The 16,564-nt window shown below is 37.8% G+C and overlaps 1 protein-coding gene across 4 annotated transcripts in view; it reads left to right on the forward strand.

Annotated features, from left to right (window-relative positions):
* The first annotated feature begins 115 nt into the window (after nt 1-115).
* Nucleotides 116-16,564, forward strand: part of ephb2b (eph receptor B2b) — a 120,495-nt gene continuing 104,046 nt past the window's right edge. For all 4 annotated transcript variants that reach the window (XM_026167135.2, XM_026167138.2, XM_026167137.2 and 1 more), the window contains exon 1: nt 116-281. In XM_026167135.2, coding sequence (XP_026022920.1) covers nt 230-281 — 52 coding nt within the window. In that variant the 5' untranslated portion in view covers nt 116-229. The remainder of the gene's footprint in view (nt 282-16,564) is intronic.

The following is a 16,564-nucleotide window of genomic DNA, read 5'->3' on the forward strand; positions in this document are numbered from 1 at the left end:
TAATATTTTCCTGAAAGACAGAGCCGTGTTTCTATGTTGCTCAGTACTCCCCTCTGTCTGTCGGTTGTTTGGTTTCGCCCAAACTTGGTTCAGATTTGAGTTCGTAGTCTCTGCTATCTGGGATCGCTCTATTGGAGGAGAAGGACTGCCTGTCCCCTCTCTGCCTTTGCTGTCAATGGCTTTCGGAACATATTTTATTTGAATGTCTGGGACTTTTAAGTAACCAATAATGGATATTCTATGGATATTATGGACCTTACCGGCCGTAATAGCTATTGAAGGTAAGCTAGTGTTTTCATCCCAACGCTTAAAGCCGCATCATCTTACCGGCTTCGAGTTTGAAACAAAGCGCGTGATTTCACGATTTAATTTTCGGACTAAATTTCCATCCTCCTGCCTTCATATGTGTAAATTTTAGTAGTATTGCATTTCTAGTACTTAATTCTAGCAAAGACAGAGTCGGTTCATGCAGAGGGATGGCCGTGGGGCATAAAACATATGTTCCCGCATCTCGCAGGTGCGCTGCGGATGTTATCAAGCGCTAATAGCCTTAATAAAGAGAGGAAACATACAGCCTTTTGTGTTGCACAGGTAGCTCCAGCAGAATATAAAACATGAGATCCCATTCAGGTAAGGCGCATCCGTTTTGTCCGTGGAGGTGTGTCACTGTTAGTTGTCCAACAGTTGGTGACAAAAGCGTAACAAACAAAACAAACGACAAACAAGGACTTCTGCTTAAATTATTTATTTGTTTGTTTTTTTAGGCTGCCGGAAAACAATTACAAACATAAGCATTGAACATCCTGTTGTCAGACTCACAAAAGGGCTCTGCCTGGTCACTATGCAGTCATTTGTACGCAAAGCCTGGCTAAGCAGGAAAGGGTAAGAGTCATCGTGGCTCAGCGCATAATGAAACAGGTTGAATGGTGAAAATAATCCCCGTAATGTGTGTTTACTGTTGTATGTGAGTGATGCTCCAAAGTAAGGTTTCCCCACATATTATGCAGCATAATATACAAGTGCTGCAGCAGAGAAAGACTGTATTAATGTTAGATTCTTTAAACTTAAATAAAAATAAGCAGACCTAAACATCAGGAAACCATGTTTCCTTTTAATTTAAGAATTCCAGTCTTGATTTAAATTGTAATTTTCAGTTGTTTTTGATTTGATGGATTCAGGTTGCTTTGTGACAGGTTAGGAGACTCAGCACTGAAGAATGGAAAGCCCAGTTATTTATTCAGTCTATTTTGAGGATGCTCTCAGAGAACAAATGCATCTTCCTCCTCTGGTCAGTTTAACTAAACCTCATAATTACAGGTGGCGAAAAGAAACTATTTGGAAAGTCAGCTGAATGTTAGAGCAGGATGAAACAACAAGAAAAAGAAAAACATGGAAAAATATTCACATCACTTGTGCATATGTAACAGGATGCCAGATATGTGCAGAAAGTTTGGAGGACGTGCCAGGTTCACTGTAGGACTGGCACAGACTTTGACAGATGTCATGCGTATTTATGCAGACTACTACTGACTGTTCCAGTTTATGGTTTCAATGTAGTTAACATATCCAAGACCAAAAAAAGAGAGATCTCAACAGCTTACATTACATTTCCTATTGGCAGGTTGAACATTTGTTAGCTTTAATTTAATTTTTATTTGATTTTTTTTTTTTTTTTTCAATTTAAGGTTTCATCAACCTTGTTACTTAGGTAAGTTAGAGATGCAGTGCACTCAGCATTACAAAAATACTGGAAATGATGTGCAACCCGTATTTCATACAATACATACATTGCATTTTTGTTTTTACTTATATATATTTTTTTCTCTTATGAACAATATAAAAACGCTTAGATATGTTCACATTAAAACTGTGCAGATTAAAACTTCATGTCCCAAATTCATTTTTAATAATATATTTATAATATATATATATATATATAAATTTACCAGATAGTTATTTTATGTAGACTATATTCAATAAAACAATTTACTGTAAAACTAAATACTGTATTTATGTACGTAATTTTAGGTTTGCTTTTGTTCAATGACTTATTATGAGTGCTTGATTGCTTTCATAATGCTTATTTATTGTTTGATTTTTATCTGCTCTATTCTGTCGATGAGTGAGGGGTAACACAGGATATGACAAATGCCAAAAATAACATCAAATTCACACTACAGAGTGTTCCACTTCCTCTTGTCTTCTCATTTTCTCTAAAAAACAAACATGTCCATGGATACTGTTTCTCTACTTGTAAAATTTAATGTGAAAAATATGTGAAAGTAGACAGCGTGTATTGCCTCAAAAAGCAGTTTGCACGTCCTTCAAACAGCCATTGCTGTGCAATTATGCGATTTCCCCAAGAATGATGCTGTTAATATTTCTTGATAGTACTTACGGTAAATACAACATTCATGTTGCAAGTACCGTTTGGGACTGTGGTACTTCAGTTTTGATGTGGAAACCAGCTAGTCGCATCACAAGCCGAAGCAGCCCCCCCTTCACCGCCACCCTCCATTTTATCCCTTGAATCACCCTAGCTGACTGTCCAATGAAGTTGCAAGAATGGTTTACGTAGGTAAAATAAAGAGTTGAAAAAGAGGTCACTGCAGCTCTAATCCCAAAAAAAAAAAAAAAAGAAAAAGCGCCCCATCCCAGCATGCAACAGAAGAAATCCCTCCAGTGGACCATTTTGACCGGGACACAATTTTTATTTTTTATTTTTTTTCAGTAAACGGGGAAAAACATGTCAAATGCATTTATTTCTCAATAGTCCATGTTGTTTATTTATTGTCTGCTATGTTACACTGTCCCGTGTAATTTCAATATGTGTTGATCGCTAAATCACGTTGTTTTAGTTGTTTTAGTTGGGTTTTTTTTAAAAAGAAATATTTAAAATAAAAAGAAATATATAAAATGAATTGATGAATGAAATTATAGCGTCTTCTACAGCTTCTACAGCTGAATGCGTAAACATGAAAATACTATTTGTTGTACAGAGAATCAAAGAATCAGGCAAGGGTCACGTTGGCAAGGATTAAAACTGGGGCTGAACTCCAGGCAACCAAATGTGTACCAAGTGATTATTTTGCGAAAAGTATACTGCAAACGATGTTAAAGCTATCGTATCATCTTTTTTCCCCCTCAGCGTCTCATCTCTATTCGCTATGTACTCCCCCGGCTTCAGTTAGTATCACCATGTTAGACAACTACAAATGGCATTCATTCATCAGCTGCAATCAGCCAGTTTTCAAAGGCATTTAATTCACCGCGTGGAATGTGAAACAACTCTAAATTGTTTATTTGTGTTAATGTAAGCTGATGCCATGTCTTATTGGTTTAGTTAACAAGAACAGACGGGCTCTTTTCGGAAATTAATGGACATACTACTGCCTAGGAAATTAGCCTAGCTATGCCAAACATGTCTATGAAAACAGTGTGGATTTATCTCTTCATTAGTTTGGCCATTCATTGTCATCAGTGTTCAGTTGACAGCCACACTAACAACGATGGCGCTCATCTAATTCTGCTGAGTGGAAATTCTCATATTCATACTGAGCCATAAAATTCGAGTCGCCTGTTTTGTTTGTAGGAGATGAAATTTACAAGACAGATAATTTGGCTTTTCCGTTTGGCCCTTTCTGTTGTGGTATTACAGTTTGTGCAGTGCAGCTAGGAGGATTGGTGTTGCTGTGATGCAATAACAACCCCATCTAGACATGTATGCGTGGTGTTCGTGAAGTTAGTTGGAGAATAGATCACACTGATATAACTTTTTTCCTCCTGTTTTTCTTTGAAATATATAAAGGGACAGAAACCACAGTAGAGGATGCTGACGTGGGGCAGAATGACATCACAGCATGGAGTCTTCAAAGAATGTCTTACAGATTTGATTGCATTTCAATATGCACTGGATTCCTTCAGTGCTCTATTGAACACTGGAAGACTCAGTTGAATGTTGGCAAATAGTGGCAAAGTTGATGTTTGAAATGGTTTCCCTTTTTAAATAATTATGCAAGAATGTACTTTTCTGTGTATTACATTTGGATTTTCTATCAGTACCATTTTTCTTCCACAAAATAGGATGACCTGACTCTTCGGGACAGAGTATGACTCTTAATGTTTAGAAAATCCTGCCAAGTTTGCTTAAAAAATGCTTTCATATGTAAATTAAGTGGCTGTTTCTGACCGGAATTATTTTGTAAGGAATCGATGTGTGAGTGTAACATGGAAGCATTATGTCTTGTGGAAGAGTAACAAAAGACTGACGGAGGCGGGTTCTGAAATGGGATTAGATAAAGGTAAAATGAGCGACCGTATACAATCCAGTGTTTTCTCAGTCCACCCAGTGAGCAGATGCAGGGAGCTGGCCTGCACGCCAACCGGCACAGTAGGCTTTCACAAAGAATCTGTCTCTATTCAAGCCTTAATCCATGCTGCCGAGGGCCCAGGCATTGTCACTTTGCATGCAAAATTTCAATTAGTGCTGGTACCAGTTGTTTCACTTGAAGCAGGGTGTCACATTTCAGAGACATCTATGGCTACCTTTAGGGTGAGATTATGGAAGTATTATTACTGATTTGCTTGAGAAATTTTTGTAGTCCTTGCAAAAGGTTACAGTCACTGCAGTGAGCTGCTGTATGTATCAAACCTAGACTTTGGTCACATTTCTGCAAGAGTGAATATACGGAAATCAGTACAGAAACATCTAAAAGTTAAGCAGAAAACCTCCAAACAAGGTTTTTTTTGTTTTGTAAGCTTTTGTTCCAGTTGGCTTTGCAAGCAAAATAGTTGTATGTTGTTCCTGGCTTTAGCTTGTTTTAACCAGTTTAACTTCGAATTCAGTTCAGTGCATGATGGGCTGTTTGAAAGTGTTTCCATGCTTTTGGCTGTTCAGCTCTACTTCTGTGGTTCACTATCTGAAGCCAACTCTTCATTCCTTCTAGTCAATACACATTTTGTCCTCTAGAGGTGATGGTAAACTGACATTTTAGTATTTCATGTGTAAACTGACATGAATTAAAATTAATGGTGCATCCATGATACCACATGCGTGGACTTGGAAAGACTTTTCAAATCTGGGGTACTTTCAGTTCTTGACAACAATACACTTCACTGAAACAGGAAGGTGTAAAGAACGACATGTTTGCCAAACATCTTATTTGTTTACTTTATATGCTCAGAGTATTTTATATCTTATTCTCTATTGCAAAGCACTTTGTGAATTTTGTTCTTGAGAAGTGGTATACAAATAAACTGTACTTAATTTCTGACTTGCTTATACATGATGTATGTGAACAAAAATAATGCTAACTCCTCCTCAAAAAATGTATTTGACAAGCACTATACGTATTATATATATATATATATATATATATATATATATATATATATATATATATATATGAATGATAGGGATAGATGGATAGATAGATATAGATGGATAGATAGATATAGATCTCTATATATCTCTCTCTCTATATATATATCTATATATCAGCTGCTTATACAATGAGTCTCTTATCCTGTGGACAAGGTCCAATTCTCCTGTTATGGACTGTAGCTAGCACTGGTAGCGTTTGTTCTGCTCTTCAGGCTCGGTGAGCTCGGCAAAGCAGCACATAAAGCAGTTCTACACCATTGCCAACTGCAGTCCAAGATGGTGAAGTACCTCTGACTGCATGACAAGATCCTGTCTGGGGATACTGAGGACTGTGGGAAGGAGTGGATCTAGCTTTCAAAAAAAAAAAAAAAAAAAGGGTATTGTCGTTGTACTCTTTGACAGATTTAAAAAAAAACAACAAAAAAAAAACAAAACTAGGTAGCATCCCTGAAAAATCTATGTGTGGGGAAATGCACATGAAAGCACTGCAGAGTTAATAGTGGAAGTCTTCTTCCTTTAACATACTGGGTAGTACTACATTATACATTAAAAACACAATATGACCTACTTAAGAAAACCCTCACTAGCCGAGCACAAAAGTGTTCTGAGTCTCGCTGCACAAATTCCACATACTGCACCGAGTGACTTTACTTACCGCAGAGATGTAAATGGTATGCTTGAGGTACTCCTTAGGTAAGTCAATAATTTTTATGAACCTGCTGTTTAACAGGCTCTGTATCCAAAACTATCAGGTCCGTTACACTTTTCATATATTTTGAAAAGGAACAGATATCACTTTGTTCTAAATCAGGTCAGACTAGTTTGAGAAGAACAGATATTACTGCTTTTCGATGGTATCTGATAATGGAAATATTTTCAGAGTCAACAGGTGTTTCTAGTTTTTCAGTGTGCTACCCAGCGCGGCCAGTGCTCAACAACTGGAGGGAATTCATTTAAAACTGAATATTTCGCACGCATTTCTCTTTAGCCGTTAGACAATCACAGGAAAAATGAAAAGGTACCAACAAATTCCACATCAGTGAGTTCATATTTACAGACACTTTTATGATTTAAAATGCCCATAACTCTTAGATTAACAATTATTTATTTGCTGTGAGGAAGTTCATCTGTTTGTGCATACATTGTGGTGTTATACATTTATTATTAGATAGAATTTTTATTGCGAACATGCAAATATAACTGAAATAACAAGAGAAAAAACAAAACTTAAAAATCATCAAGTTTTCATGTATATGTCTATGTCTACAGAATATGTGTGTGCTTGAAAATATATTATAAATAGATGCTGGACCTTGAACTAGAAATTTGGATTGATCTGGTTTAATATCTTGCTGTAATCAGTAGAAGAACATTTGAGTACTTGACGCATTTAGGTTGCAGTAAGCATTATCAAATGATCCTTAACATTAATAGAACATAAATGCATGAAATACGGACAGCTGTTTGTTAACAGCAAGTGTCTGTGTGTGTGCATATCGTACATCTGTCATGTATATTCCCTAATCAAGTTTGCAGACACATGCCATAAATTAATTTAGCAACTCTAACTCTTTATTAAATGAGTCATTTGTGGGCATGCTTCAGACCGTGCGACAAAGACTCCATATAGTATTTTATTGCTTAACTGGAAGAGACTTTTTTTGGATAGTTGTGGAAGAAACTTGCTTTACCTCTCTGTAACCTTTCTGATATTTCACACAGGAATCTAGATCAAGGATGTTCTTATAGGCTGCTATCTTAATTAGCACATGTTAATTGGCAATGCGCAGTCTCTTGGTAAGTCATATTTATTAGGGAGCGCCTGATTCATCCCAACCCTTTGGGAATGGAAATCATTAGGGGACAGTGAAATGTGTTTCCAGACATTATTCATAATATGAACCGTGTAAGCACTCACAATCAAAATGGCTCTGCAACATGTAGACCTAATTTTCATTTTTTACACAAGTCTCAGCTATTATGTGGAATCAGTGAATTTTGTGTCTTTGTCACTCTATAATTCCTCATTTTTTCCAAGCAGTGAAATCGCCGTTTATAACAGAATTTTCTTCAAAGCAAGAATAGAATTAATCAATGCAACCTCTGTTTATGTCACATCCCTAACGCGAACATGGAGTCATGCACGTTAACAATTCGGCACTTAAATTTTTTTTCACCCCAGCAAAGCCAACTACTGAGCTAGGATGAGAGTAGAAAGACAGAAGAAAGCAAAGGCGGAGGGAGAGTACCCTGAGAGAGGTCAGACCTCGTTTCAGAGACCCCCATCCACACACACCCCAGGTACTGTGACACTGCTTTTATGAGTGTGGCTGGAGAACACAAACCCACCGGATTAGTGTCTGTCTCTCAATGTCCCTGGGAGCAGAGCCCATTGGCCGAGACAAAGCGGGGCTGATTGCGTTGTCATCTGCATCACAAAGGGAAGCCTTTTTCACCTGAACCACTGCCTGTGTGTCATGCTATGCATCACTTCTATCGCGAATCTGGGCCCACGTGACATCTGCCTTTTTTTTTTTCTATCTCTGCCTCCCCCTCCATTCTATCCTTTCTCTCTGCCCCACACCGTCTGTCCACCACAGTCCATATCAACAACAAGACCCCCTCCCCCATCTCTTCCCAGTAGAAGCCAGCGTTTTAGTCTGTACCAACCCTGCCGTTTTCTGGTTTTGCCGGTAGTTATGTGCTTAATGCAGTATGCAACAGCTCCTCTCGCTACAAAGACCCACTAACACATTTGTTGTCTATCTCCCACTGGGTCTGGCTGGCTAGCTGGATCTTAGATTGGTCAGCATGCATATATATGAAACCAAATCCCAGCTTCATAATATCAGACCTTAATGGGTCTAGCAGTCTCATTCAGACAGACACCCCAGCTGAGGTGCAGATGTGTTTTATCTGATTAGTGTGCTGGGAAAACAGGCTCTGTTCTTCTGTAACTGATGACCTGCCTTGCGTCGCTGACCTAACCGGCTCCAACAGCCACAACAGAAACAGATCAAGCTTCTGTTTTCAGTTCAACTTCTTAAGCCTGTGTACATAATAAGTACATGCCTAAGCCTTATTTTGACTTTTTTCAAAACAAGTATTTACATGTTTCATCACTATCAAATTACTTTTCAAAGTTACCATCTTCCTTTCATATTTTATGACCTGAATTGGCACTTTTGCTCCTGCAATAAACATATTTGGAAGTGATATAAATAGAACAGAAATATCCCGAGCACAGGATTATGAGATAAATGCTTTTTAAAAACAAAAAAAACAAAAAACCTTTCTATTTAAGATGCTTTATGAATAAATTCAATAGTTTAAACTGGGTGTAACATCTGAAAAACAGATGGAGGGAAGGGAACCAAAATGACTTTTTGTGTCCTCAAGTGTGATAGTTGGTTTTCTTTTCACAAGTAATTGCATTAGCTCAGAGAATAGGGAATTAACACAAGGCAATTAACTGATTTGGCCTTTGGCTGTGACTTGTCTGGTTTTAGAGAGCTGGAGTATTTTCATAGATTAATTTGGAAATTGCATTCAGTCAATTGCAGAAACCCTGGAACTGGATATAATTAATCAAAATAAATACATTTAACACTGACGAGTGGAGACAGACAGTATCCATTCTGGTAACATTTGGTTACCTTTGATAAAACTGAAGAAAATGAGCTTTCTGGGGGGGTGAGGGCTGTCAAAGGCACACATTATGACGACGGCACGGTAAATGCACTTCTTCGTGCTTAACTGCCTGTAGTCTAATTACAGAACTATGGTATGCCTGAATGGCTGTTTGTTAACAGTAAATTTATAATTATGATTTTAACTTTTAGCTGGAGACTATGATTATTTTGCAGTGGTACTATTGATGTCCACATACACCATATTTAATACAGTTAACCCTGTGACACTTAACATTACATGCTTATCTGAGTGGTGGGTAGTAAAAGAGGTCTGTTCACTTATCTGTGCAATTAAATCTTTCAACTCTCATAAGCACTAAATTCTACAATTTTTGACTTAATGAAAATTGAATACTTTGAGAGCTGATATGGGCAGTTTTCATTTTATCAGGGTACACCTGCCTAGCAACAACTGTGTTTTGACAGATCCTACCAATCATTTAGTTTATACTGTTTGGGCTCTTTGTAAAATTCAACAAATTTTTGTCTTTTTCAAAACTGTAATTTAGCTTCATTTTTATTAATGAGATTTATGTTTCTAGCCCATTCTCAGCGGATCAAGAGGTCAAGATAATAAAAACACGAATTAATTTGCAGCAGATATCTAGCAACTGATTGGCAGAATATGTTTCTTTAAAAAAAAATGTATTTCTATTATTCATTCTTTGAGCATCAGTGGTGAGTTTGTTGTCTGGAGTTAGCTGAAGGGCACAAATGATTTATGTGATATTATTGATGGTGATGTGTGTCTCCCTAGTGAAACAGAGCTCAACCCAGTTACAGCCATACAATAGATTTCAGGTTACTGTGGAGTGACACGTGGCCCACACAGTGAACATGGTTTTGCTGTTAGGCCTTTTCTTCAAACAATAGTGTAATTGGGACAGACGAAAGCTAGACTTTTTCCACTTGCTGGGGTTTTTTTTGTGTTTGTTTTGTTTTTGTTTTTTTTGTTGTTGTTTTTTGTTTTGCCTTGACCTCATGCCATCAGTCCAAAACCAACTACTTCTCCAAAATCAATAACCCAGACTCAGCAAAGATTAAACTCCTATGATTTTGTTTATGGAGTCTTATCAATTGACACTTCATTATAGTCAATTCATATTCAGCAAAGCCCATGATAAACGTTCCATTCGAGCAGAGAAGGCTTACCTGAATTTACATAATCACTTGTCTGAAATGGATCTAGTGGAGGGGAGCAATCAGCAGCATCTGCCTCACTCACACTTGTAAGAGCTCCTGTTATTGCAATACCATCTTCCCCCCTCTTCTTCCAGCTAACAATTCATTCTTATTATATGCTAATTTCAAACCTGTTAAAGATTTCCAGCAGGAAATACTATCTGCAAACCATATGGCCACAGTTCTGAAGAGCTGCCAAAGAAAGACCGATACATGTCTTTTGGGGTCAATAAAACCATGTCTGGATTCTCAATACAGCCATGAGGTAACGTGGCCTACCAAACGGGAGCCAGGTATACAAGGAGATGGTGAAATGATGACTGTTTTCCATGCCTTTCAGTGGCAGGAGCCCTTTGGGTACAAATCACAATGGATCATTTGGGAGGGCAGCTGGAATATCCATAGAGGATCTCAGGAGACCTACTGTGCCTGTGAAATCAATACAGAGGTCCAGCTGAGACCATTAAATGAAATGAATGTCACACGATAGGGTTAAATACATAGAATATTATTATTCATAGAGTCCAAATAGGTTTTTCATCTGCAAATAGTACAAGAAGGCACAGGCATCAATAAGGACACCTCATATATGCATTGCACAGTCCACCTTTTTCCACCTGTTTTCTAAGATACATAGAGATGCAGTGTGGTCACGTTACATAAATGTAGTATTTATTTTATGTAAAGTTGACTTTTATGTAGTTTCTCTAAAGATGAAATATAGCAGCAGATAACAGTTGTCAGCACTCAGGTAGCACTAGGGCTGCTCAATTAATCGAATTTTAATCACGATTCCGATTCTGGGCTTTCAACAATCATTAAAAATGACTGAGCCGATTATTAGCCCCTCCATCGTGCTTTACTCTCGCGCTGCTCCATGTGGCAAATCGAGCCCACCTCTTTGCATTTCGAACACACATCACAACAATTAAGAGGACCCGAGGGAAGCTCGGAAAGCTAAGCAGAAGTTATTTAGAGAGGAGAGTGACTGCCGTTGGTTGAAAAGAGAGGTAAAAAAAAACTTCAATGGTGTGTAAACATTATGGGTTCGCGGAGTCAGACGTGGATCAAGTAGACCTAGTGTATAAACTTTGCTACAGTGTCATAGCTGCACCACAGAGCAACACTGCAAAGTTCACTAAACATAGATGTTTACATTTTTCATTTATTTTTTATATTGCAAACATTTGCACTGTTATCAGTATTTGCACACTATTTTATATTATTTTTTAAAGTCATTATCCAATACATTGTTATTGTTAACCCTTTACATCCCTGTAGAACCGGAACCGCGTAAGCTAGCGCAATAATTTGTTTTGCATATGAAACCGGAGGACTTGTCTTATGCCATCAGCTTGTCCTCGGTCACGGTTTCCTTCCACATAAAGCTTTGCAAAAACGGCATAGAAAGCGCTTGCAGGAACAAAAACATAATATTCCAGAAACGCGCTTTGCCGATCCGATCAGATGTTCGTAACACTTCCCACATTGAAACAGACGTCAACTCGAACTATCACATGTCCGCCATTTCCTGTCCGAAACCGGAAGTGATGTCATTTTCGTGGAAAATGTAGTTTTTTACTTGTAGGCCTTAAAAGCCTATACTGGTGTTTTTATAAGTCATGTTTGACTCTATACTTTTCTGAATAGTTTCTGGGATGCTTAGAACTCGAATTGCACTGCTGGAAATATTTTATTTTGATGCACCTGCTGTTTTCTTTGCAAATTTGCATCATAGGATTGTTTTTTGTTTTTCCTGCAGTATATAAAAATTGCTGTATCTCCAAATTAAAACTATGAAGACACTCAAAATAAATTTCCTGTGGTGGGAAACTATTTTTTGCAACTTTTTTGTATTTAAAGTTTTGAGGGATAAGCCTCTTAAATTTCCCCAAGTAGAAATATATGTAAAAACAAAAACGATTTTCAATTTTTTTGTAGTTTATTGCACTTTTTTGCAATTAATGTAATTACTATGGACTTAATGCAGACATATTATTAAAACATGGGCTATAACAGTTGTATTGATGTATATCAACTTGAAATGCTCCCAGAAATGGCACTACAGCATGTAAAAAAAAAAAAATATATAAGCTCTGGCGGACTTGGTTCTATGGTAGGTCTTAAAGGGTTAAATAAATATCGTCAAATAATCGAGATCTCAATTTCAGTGAAAATAATCGTGATTATCATTTTTGCCATAATCGAGCAGCCTTAGGTAGCACTGTCGTATAAACTCAAACCACCATCAGCTATGGGTTTGTCATTTTCTGTCTCTCCTTTAGCACACATCTCCTAATCTGGAATAAAACAGTTTCAAATATATGATGTAATTTCCCTGATTAAAATACTCTTGAAATATAAAACTGACCTTATTAATGTTTGTGATTAATCCATCAATTGCTGTTTAATAACACATACAGATGTAAATAAATATGGGTATTAAATACTTGTACTGAGAGGTTCTAATGTAGAGTGAATAGTTAGCAGTAAAGCTCCTAGCATGGTCTAAGTGTTTTTCCACTGCACTGCACAATAATGTATGTTGTTTACCTGGACCCCTGATGAAGCTGTATTGGTATGCACAGTGCATTTCTAATAACTAAACAACAGGAGCAACTCTGGCTCAGCAATGGAAGATATGTAATAGGAGGCAAAAGGAACTGTTTAGTTTGCATCACAACAGAGGCTGATTTCAGAAAGTAAAAATATGTGGGAGTTAAGATTCAGGTAGATGCTCCAGCAGAACACAAAGAGACTTATACTAACAGTCTCTCTGTCTCTAGCACACTTGAGTTGAGATGCCGGTGTCAGGCTTAAGAGGAGACCATTACAGTTGGTTGTGGTCAGACGTGATACTAAGCAGGACTCTGCAGTGTGGTTCAGCATGGGTAACACCGGCTGTGCGCCTGTACTAGAAATGTATGTTATCATGGATTGAGTTGGCAGGGAATGCTGAGAAAGCAACTTAGACTAATAGGAAACCCTCTTAAGTATTTATTCTTTCTTTTGCTATTGTTTGCCTAAGCCATTACCTTACTAATAATTTGTGTTGGAACTAATTCTGTTTTTCAGTTCATCTGTATGATGAGCAGTACCATCTGTGTTTAACCCATGTCTGCTTTTTGAAGCAGTCATTTCGTAGAATAAAACGGGCATTTAAAAGAACAAAGTATTTAAAATTTCTTTATATCTTTAGATATACTAAACATGTGAATCATTTCCTGCATGGTTTCATTATCAGTTGATTTAGTCATCAATCTGGGTGAAACCATGCAATAAATGATTCCTAAAGGACATAAAGTAACAGTTACATTTGTGGCATGGGTGGCTCAGCAGGGAAGGAACCCCCGAATTGGCTACAGTTACTCCCATGCTGTGCGTATGGTAACACCTCAGACTGATTACACCTCTTCTGAGCACTTTCCAAGCTGCTCTCCTTTACAAATGGTTTGACACTTTGTAGTGGTCAGGCAGGCACCATGTATGCATGTAGTGTCTGTGTAAGTTGACTGAGCTGCTGTAAGGAACCCTGCCTGTTTGAGGTACTGAAAAGGCATGTTTGGGATTAGTGGTCTGTCCTCATCTGTGTGACACTTGAGGGGTGTGAGTCTGGGGGTTGCACTGCTCGCTGAGAATGCCTCGGTGTTGAGTGACTGACTAAATTGAGTTGGACCTCACTACTTTCACTCTACAGAGAGGTAGCCTCTTACAGTCGCATATTCACAATCTCATAAACACATTTACGCACATTGCCAGCAAGCACAAACACATAAATTTTATTCCAAATTGGTGACAGGAGCCATTTTTGCTGCCAATTAAGAGCAATACAAGAAAAACAATCATTTAAATCCTTGCTCCAGATTTCCCGTGGGCAGGTTAAATTCAACAGTTTTTAACATGAAGAGAACAGTGGTTGTTGTTTTGAGTTTGCCTCATTTTTTGCCTCATTTAGCAAAATGTAAAGGCTTTAGGTCGTTTTACTGTGTGATTTAACTTTTTTGTGCCTGCCATAAGAACCTGTAAAACAGCATATTATGCAAAAACAGGTTTTCCTTTGATCTCGGTGCCTACAGTAATATGTCCCATTTTTGAGAAACAGAAATTGAGACCCGTAATAGTGTTTAGTGGTTTTCTTCTGCACAGACAGATTTTTGGCTTGAGCAGTACTAATCTCTATTTCACAGATACTAGCATGCTCATTTTCTCTCTCTCTCCTTTCTCTTTCTTGCTTTCTCTCTTACACACACACACACACACAGACACACGCGTGCGCGCACACAAACAAACAAACAAATGTATGAACATTTTTTTCTCTGAATTATTTCAAACTCAACACCTGCAGGGTTGGCCTGTGAGGCTTTTTTTTTTCTTTGACATTAACATGAATATCAGAGGCCTGAAGCTGGATTACTCAGGAGGAGGTGTGAACACAAGGTTTTGGGGTAAATATACTAGCCCTTCAGCTAGTGTTTTGTCATGTCCTTTTACTCTTGCATGTCCTATCACAGTGTAGCATATGCTGTCTCTGGAAGAAAAAGTAATCACCTTTTGCTGTTTACATTTGCTGTTGATTCCAGCTCATGTTAAAGCCTGAAGGATGTGTCTTGAAGAACCTTAAGTTTCCTTGTGCTTAGTGCAGACTGCAAGTGGCAGCTTCTTGATGATCTTGTTTTAACTCAAGGTTAAAATTTCTGTTAATAACATAAGTCCTGTGCTGAAAATGGCACTCGAGCTAAGCTGGGAGTTTTGCAATATCCATGATATTAAATCGCAGCACAGATGACAAAGCATCTAGCAACAAAATCATAAAGTTGGAAATGTCACCGTGGGACCTAGCAACCAAAACTCAAAGAATAGGAGTTATTATTAGATTATATTTCTTTTGTCATCATGAGAAATGCAACATGACAAACCCAATCCATTTTTTTAAAAGGAGTATTAAGAGGATCACAAACTTCAATAAACTTTGCTGTTTTGAAAAGGCAGTGTCCCTGAACTTCATCCACCATTCAAATGTGTAGCATCAAGTAAGCTTAATGAAACATGGATTTAAAGTTACATGATACTAAGTGCTGAGAAAAATCTATTGCCTTAGGAGATTAAATGTTTTCACCACTGAGTATCTGCAAACACTACAGCACATATGACTTATTGTTGTAGATGCAAACTCATTAATCGTGCACTTTTTGTCTTTCATTCATTCTCTAACAAAAAGTAACCTTTGTATGTTTAAGTCAAGCCATACATTTAAAAAATTGGTCACTTTTCAAAGGAAAGCGGTCATTGTGAAGGTTTTAAGCTTTTCATTGTGGGAAGGCTATGGGACAAAGAAAACAGAGCACATAATCCTCCAGCTGACACAAGTGTGCTGAACTCCTTACACTTCTTATACACTCAGGTAGGTGGAGGGCACTTAATGGCTTGCGCTCACAGCTTTTATTTCAGAAAACATTTGCTGCCATCTTCATTTCCTTTGTCCTGCGCCCAGCCTGTTCCGTTAAAAAAAAACAAAAAACAAAAAAACGGCTTGTCTTGCTATTCTTTTTGTGACCAGCTTCCACCTGTCACCCCAATGCTAATGTGAAACATTAATAGCCTGGGAGCCCAAACAGAAACGCACCACTTCGTAGAAATACATTACCTGTCATCCTGTCTCTGGATTAGGACCTCACCAGTGTCAAGTGATTTAAGGGCCTTTTTTAAGGTTGTCAGGAGGGACATAATTGTGCCTGCGGCTATAAAGAAACATATGTGCCTCCTTTTTTTTTTTCTTTTTTTTTTAAAGGCGTCAGACAAGCGGCACCAGATGTGTGTGTTGAATAGTGTTGTTTTCTTTTTTTTCTCACTTGAGCGTGTGTCTGTCTGCTGTGTACAGCTGCGATGCGGAAGAGCTAAGTCAGTTTCACAGGGAGTGAGGAGGAGGTGAGAACCAGCAGGTCTAATTGAAGCAGTTAATGGGCTGTCTGAAACCATCATTCTACCTGACACTGCACGTGGAGAAGCTCTTCATCACTGAATTGAATCTGATGAAAAAGCTCTTATACGAAAATAAGCTATTGGGGCGGACAGGGGATTTTTAACGATGTAATGATATTTGCTTTATGGATATTGTCAAACTTGAGTCTTTTGCAGCAGATGTGCAATATTTAGAGATTTGTTCTTTCTTCACCCTTTGAAACATCCACTGCTGAAAACTTTTTCTTTTTATCTCCATTCACACAACTTTCCATCGAAACAAAATGTCTACTTTAATTACCTGTTTTATCTTTAAAATTAAGTGTTCTTCTAAACAAAATCTGCTTGG

Source organism: Astatotilapia calliptera, chromosome 5, assembly GCF_964374335.1.
Source record: "Astatotilapia calliptera chromosome 5, fAstCal68.1, whole genome shotgun sequence".
In the NCBI taxonomy this organism is placed as follows: domain Eukaryota; kingdom Metazoa; phylum Chordata; class Actinopteri; order Cichliformes; family Cichlidae; genus Astatotilapia; species Astatotilapia calliptera.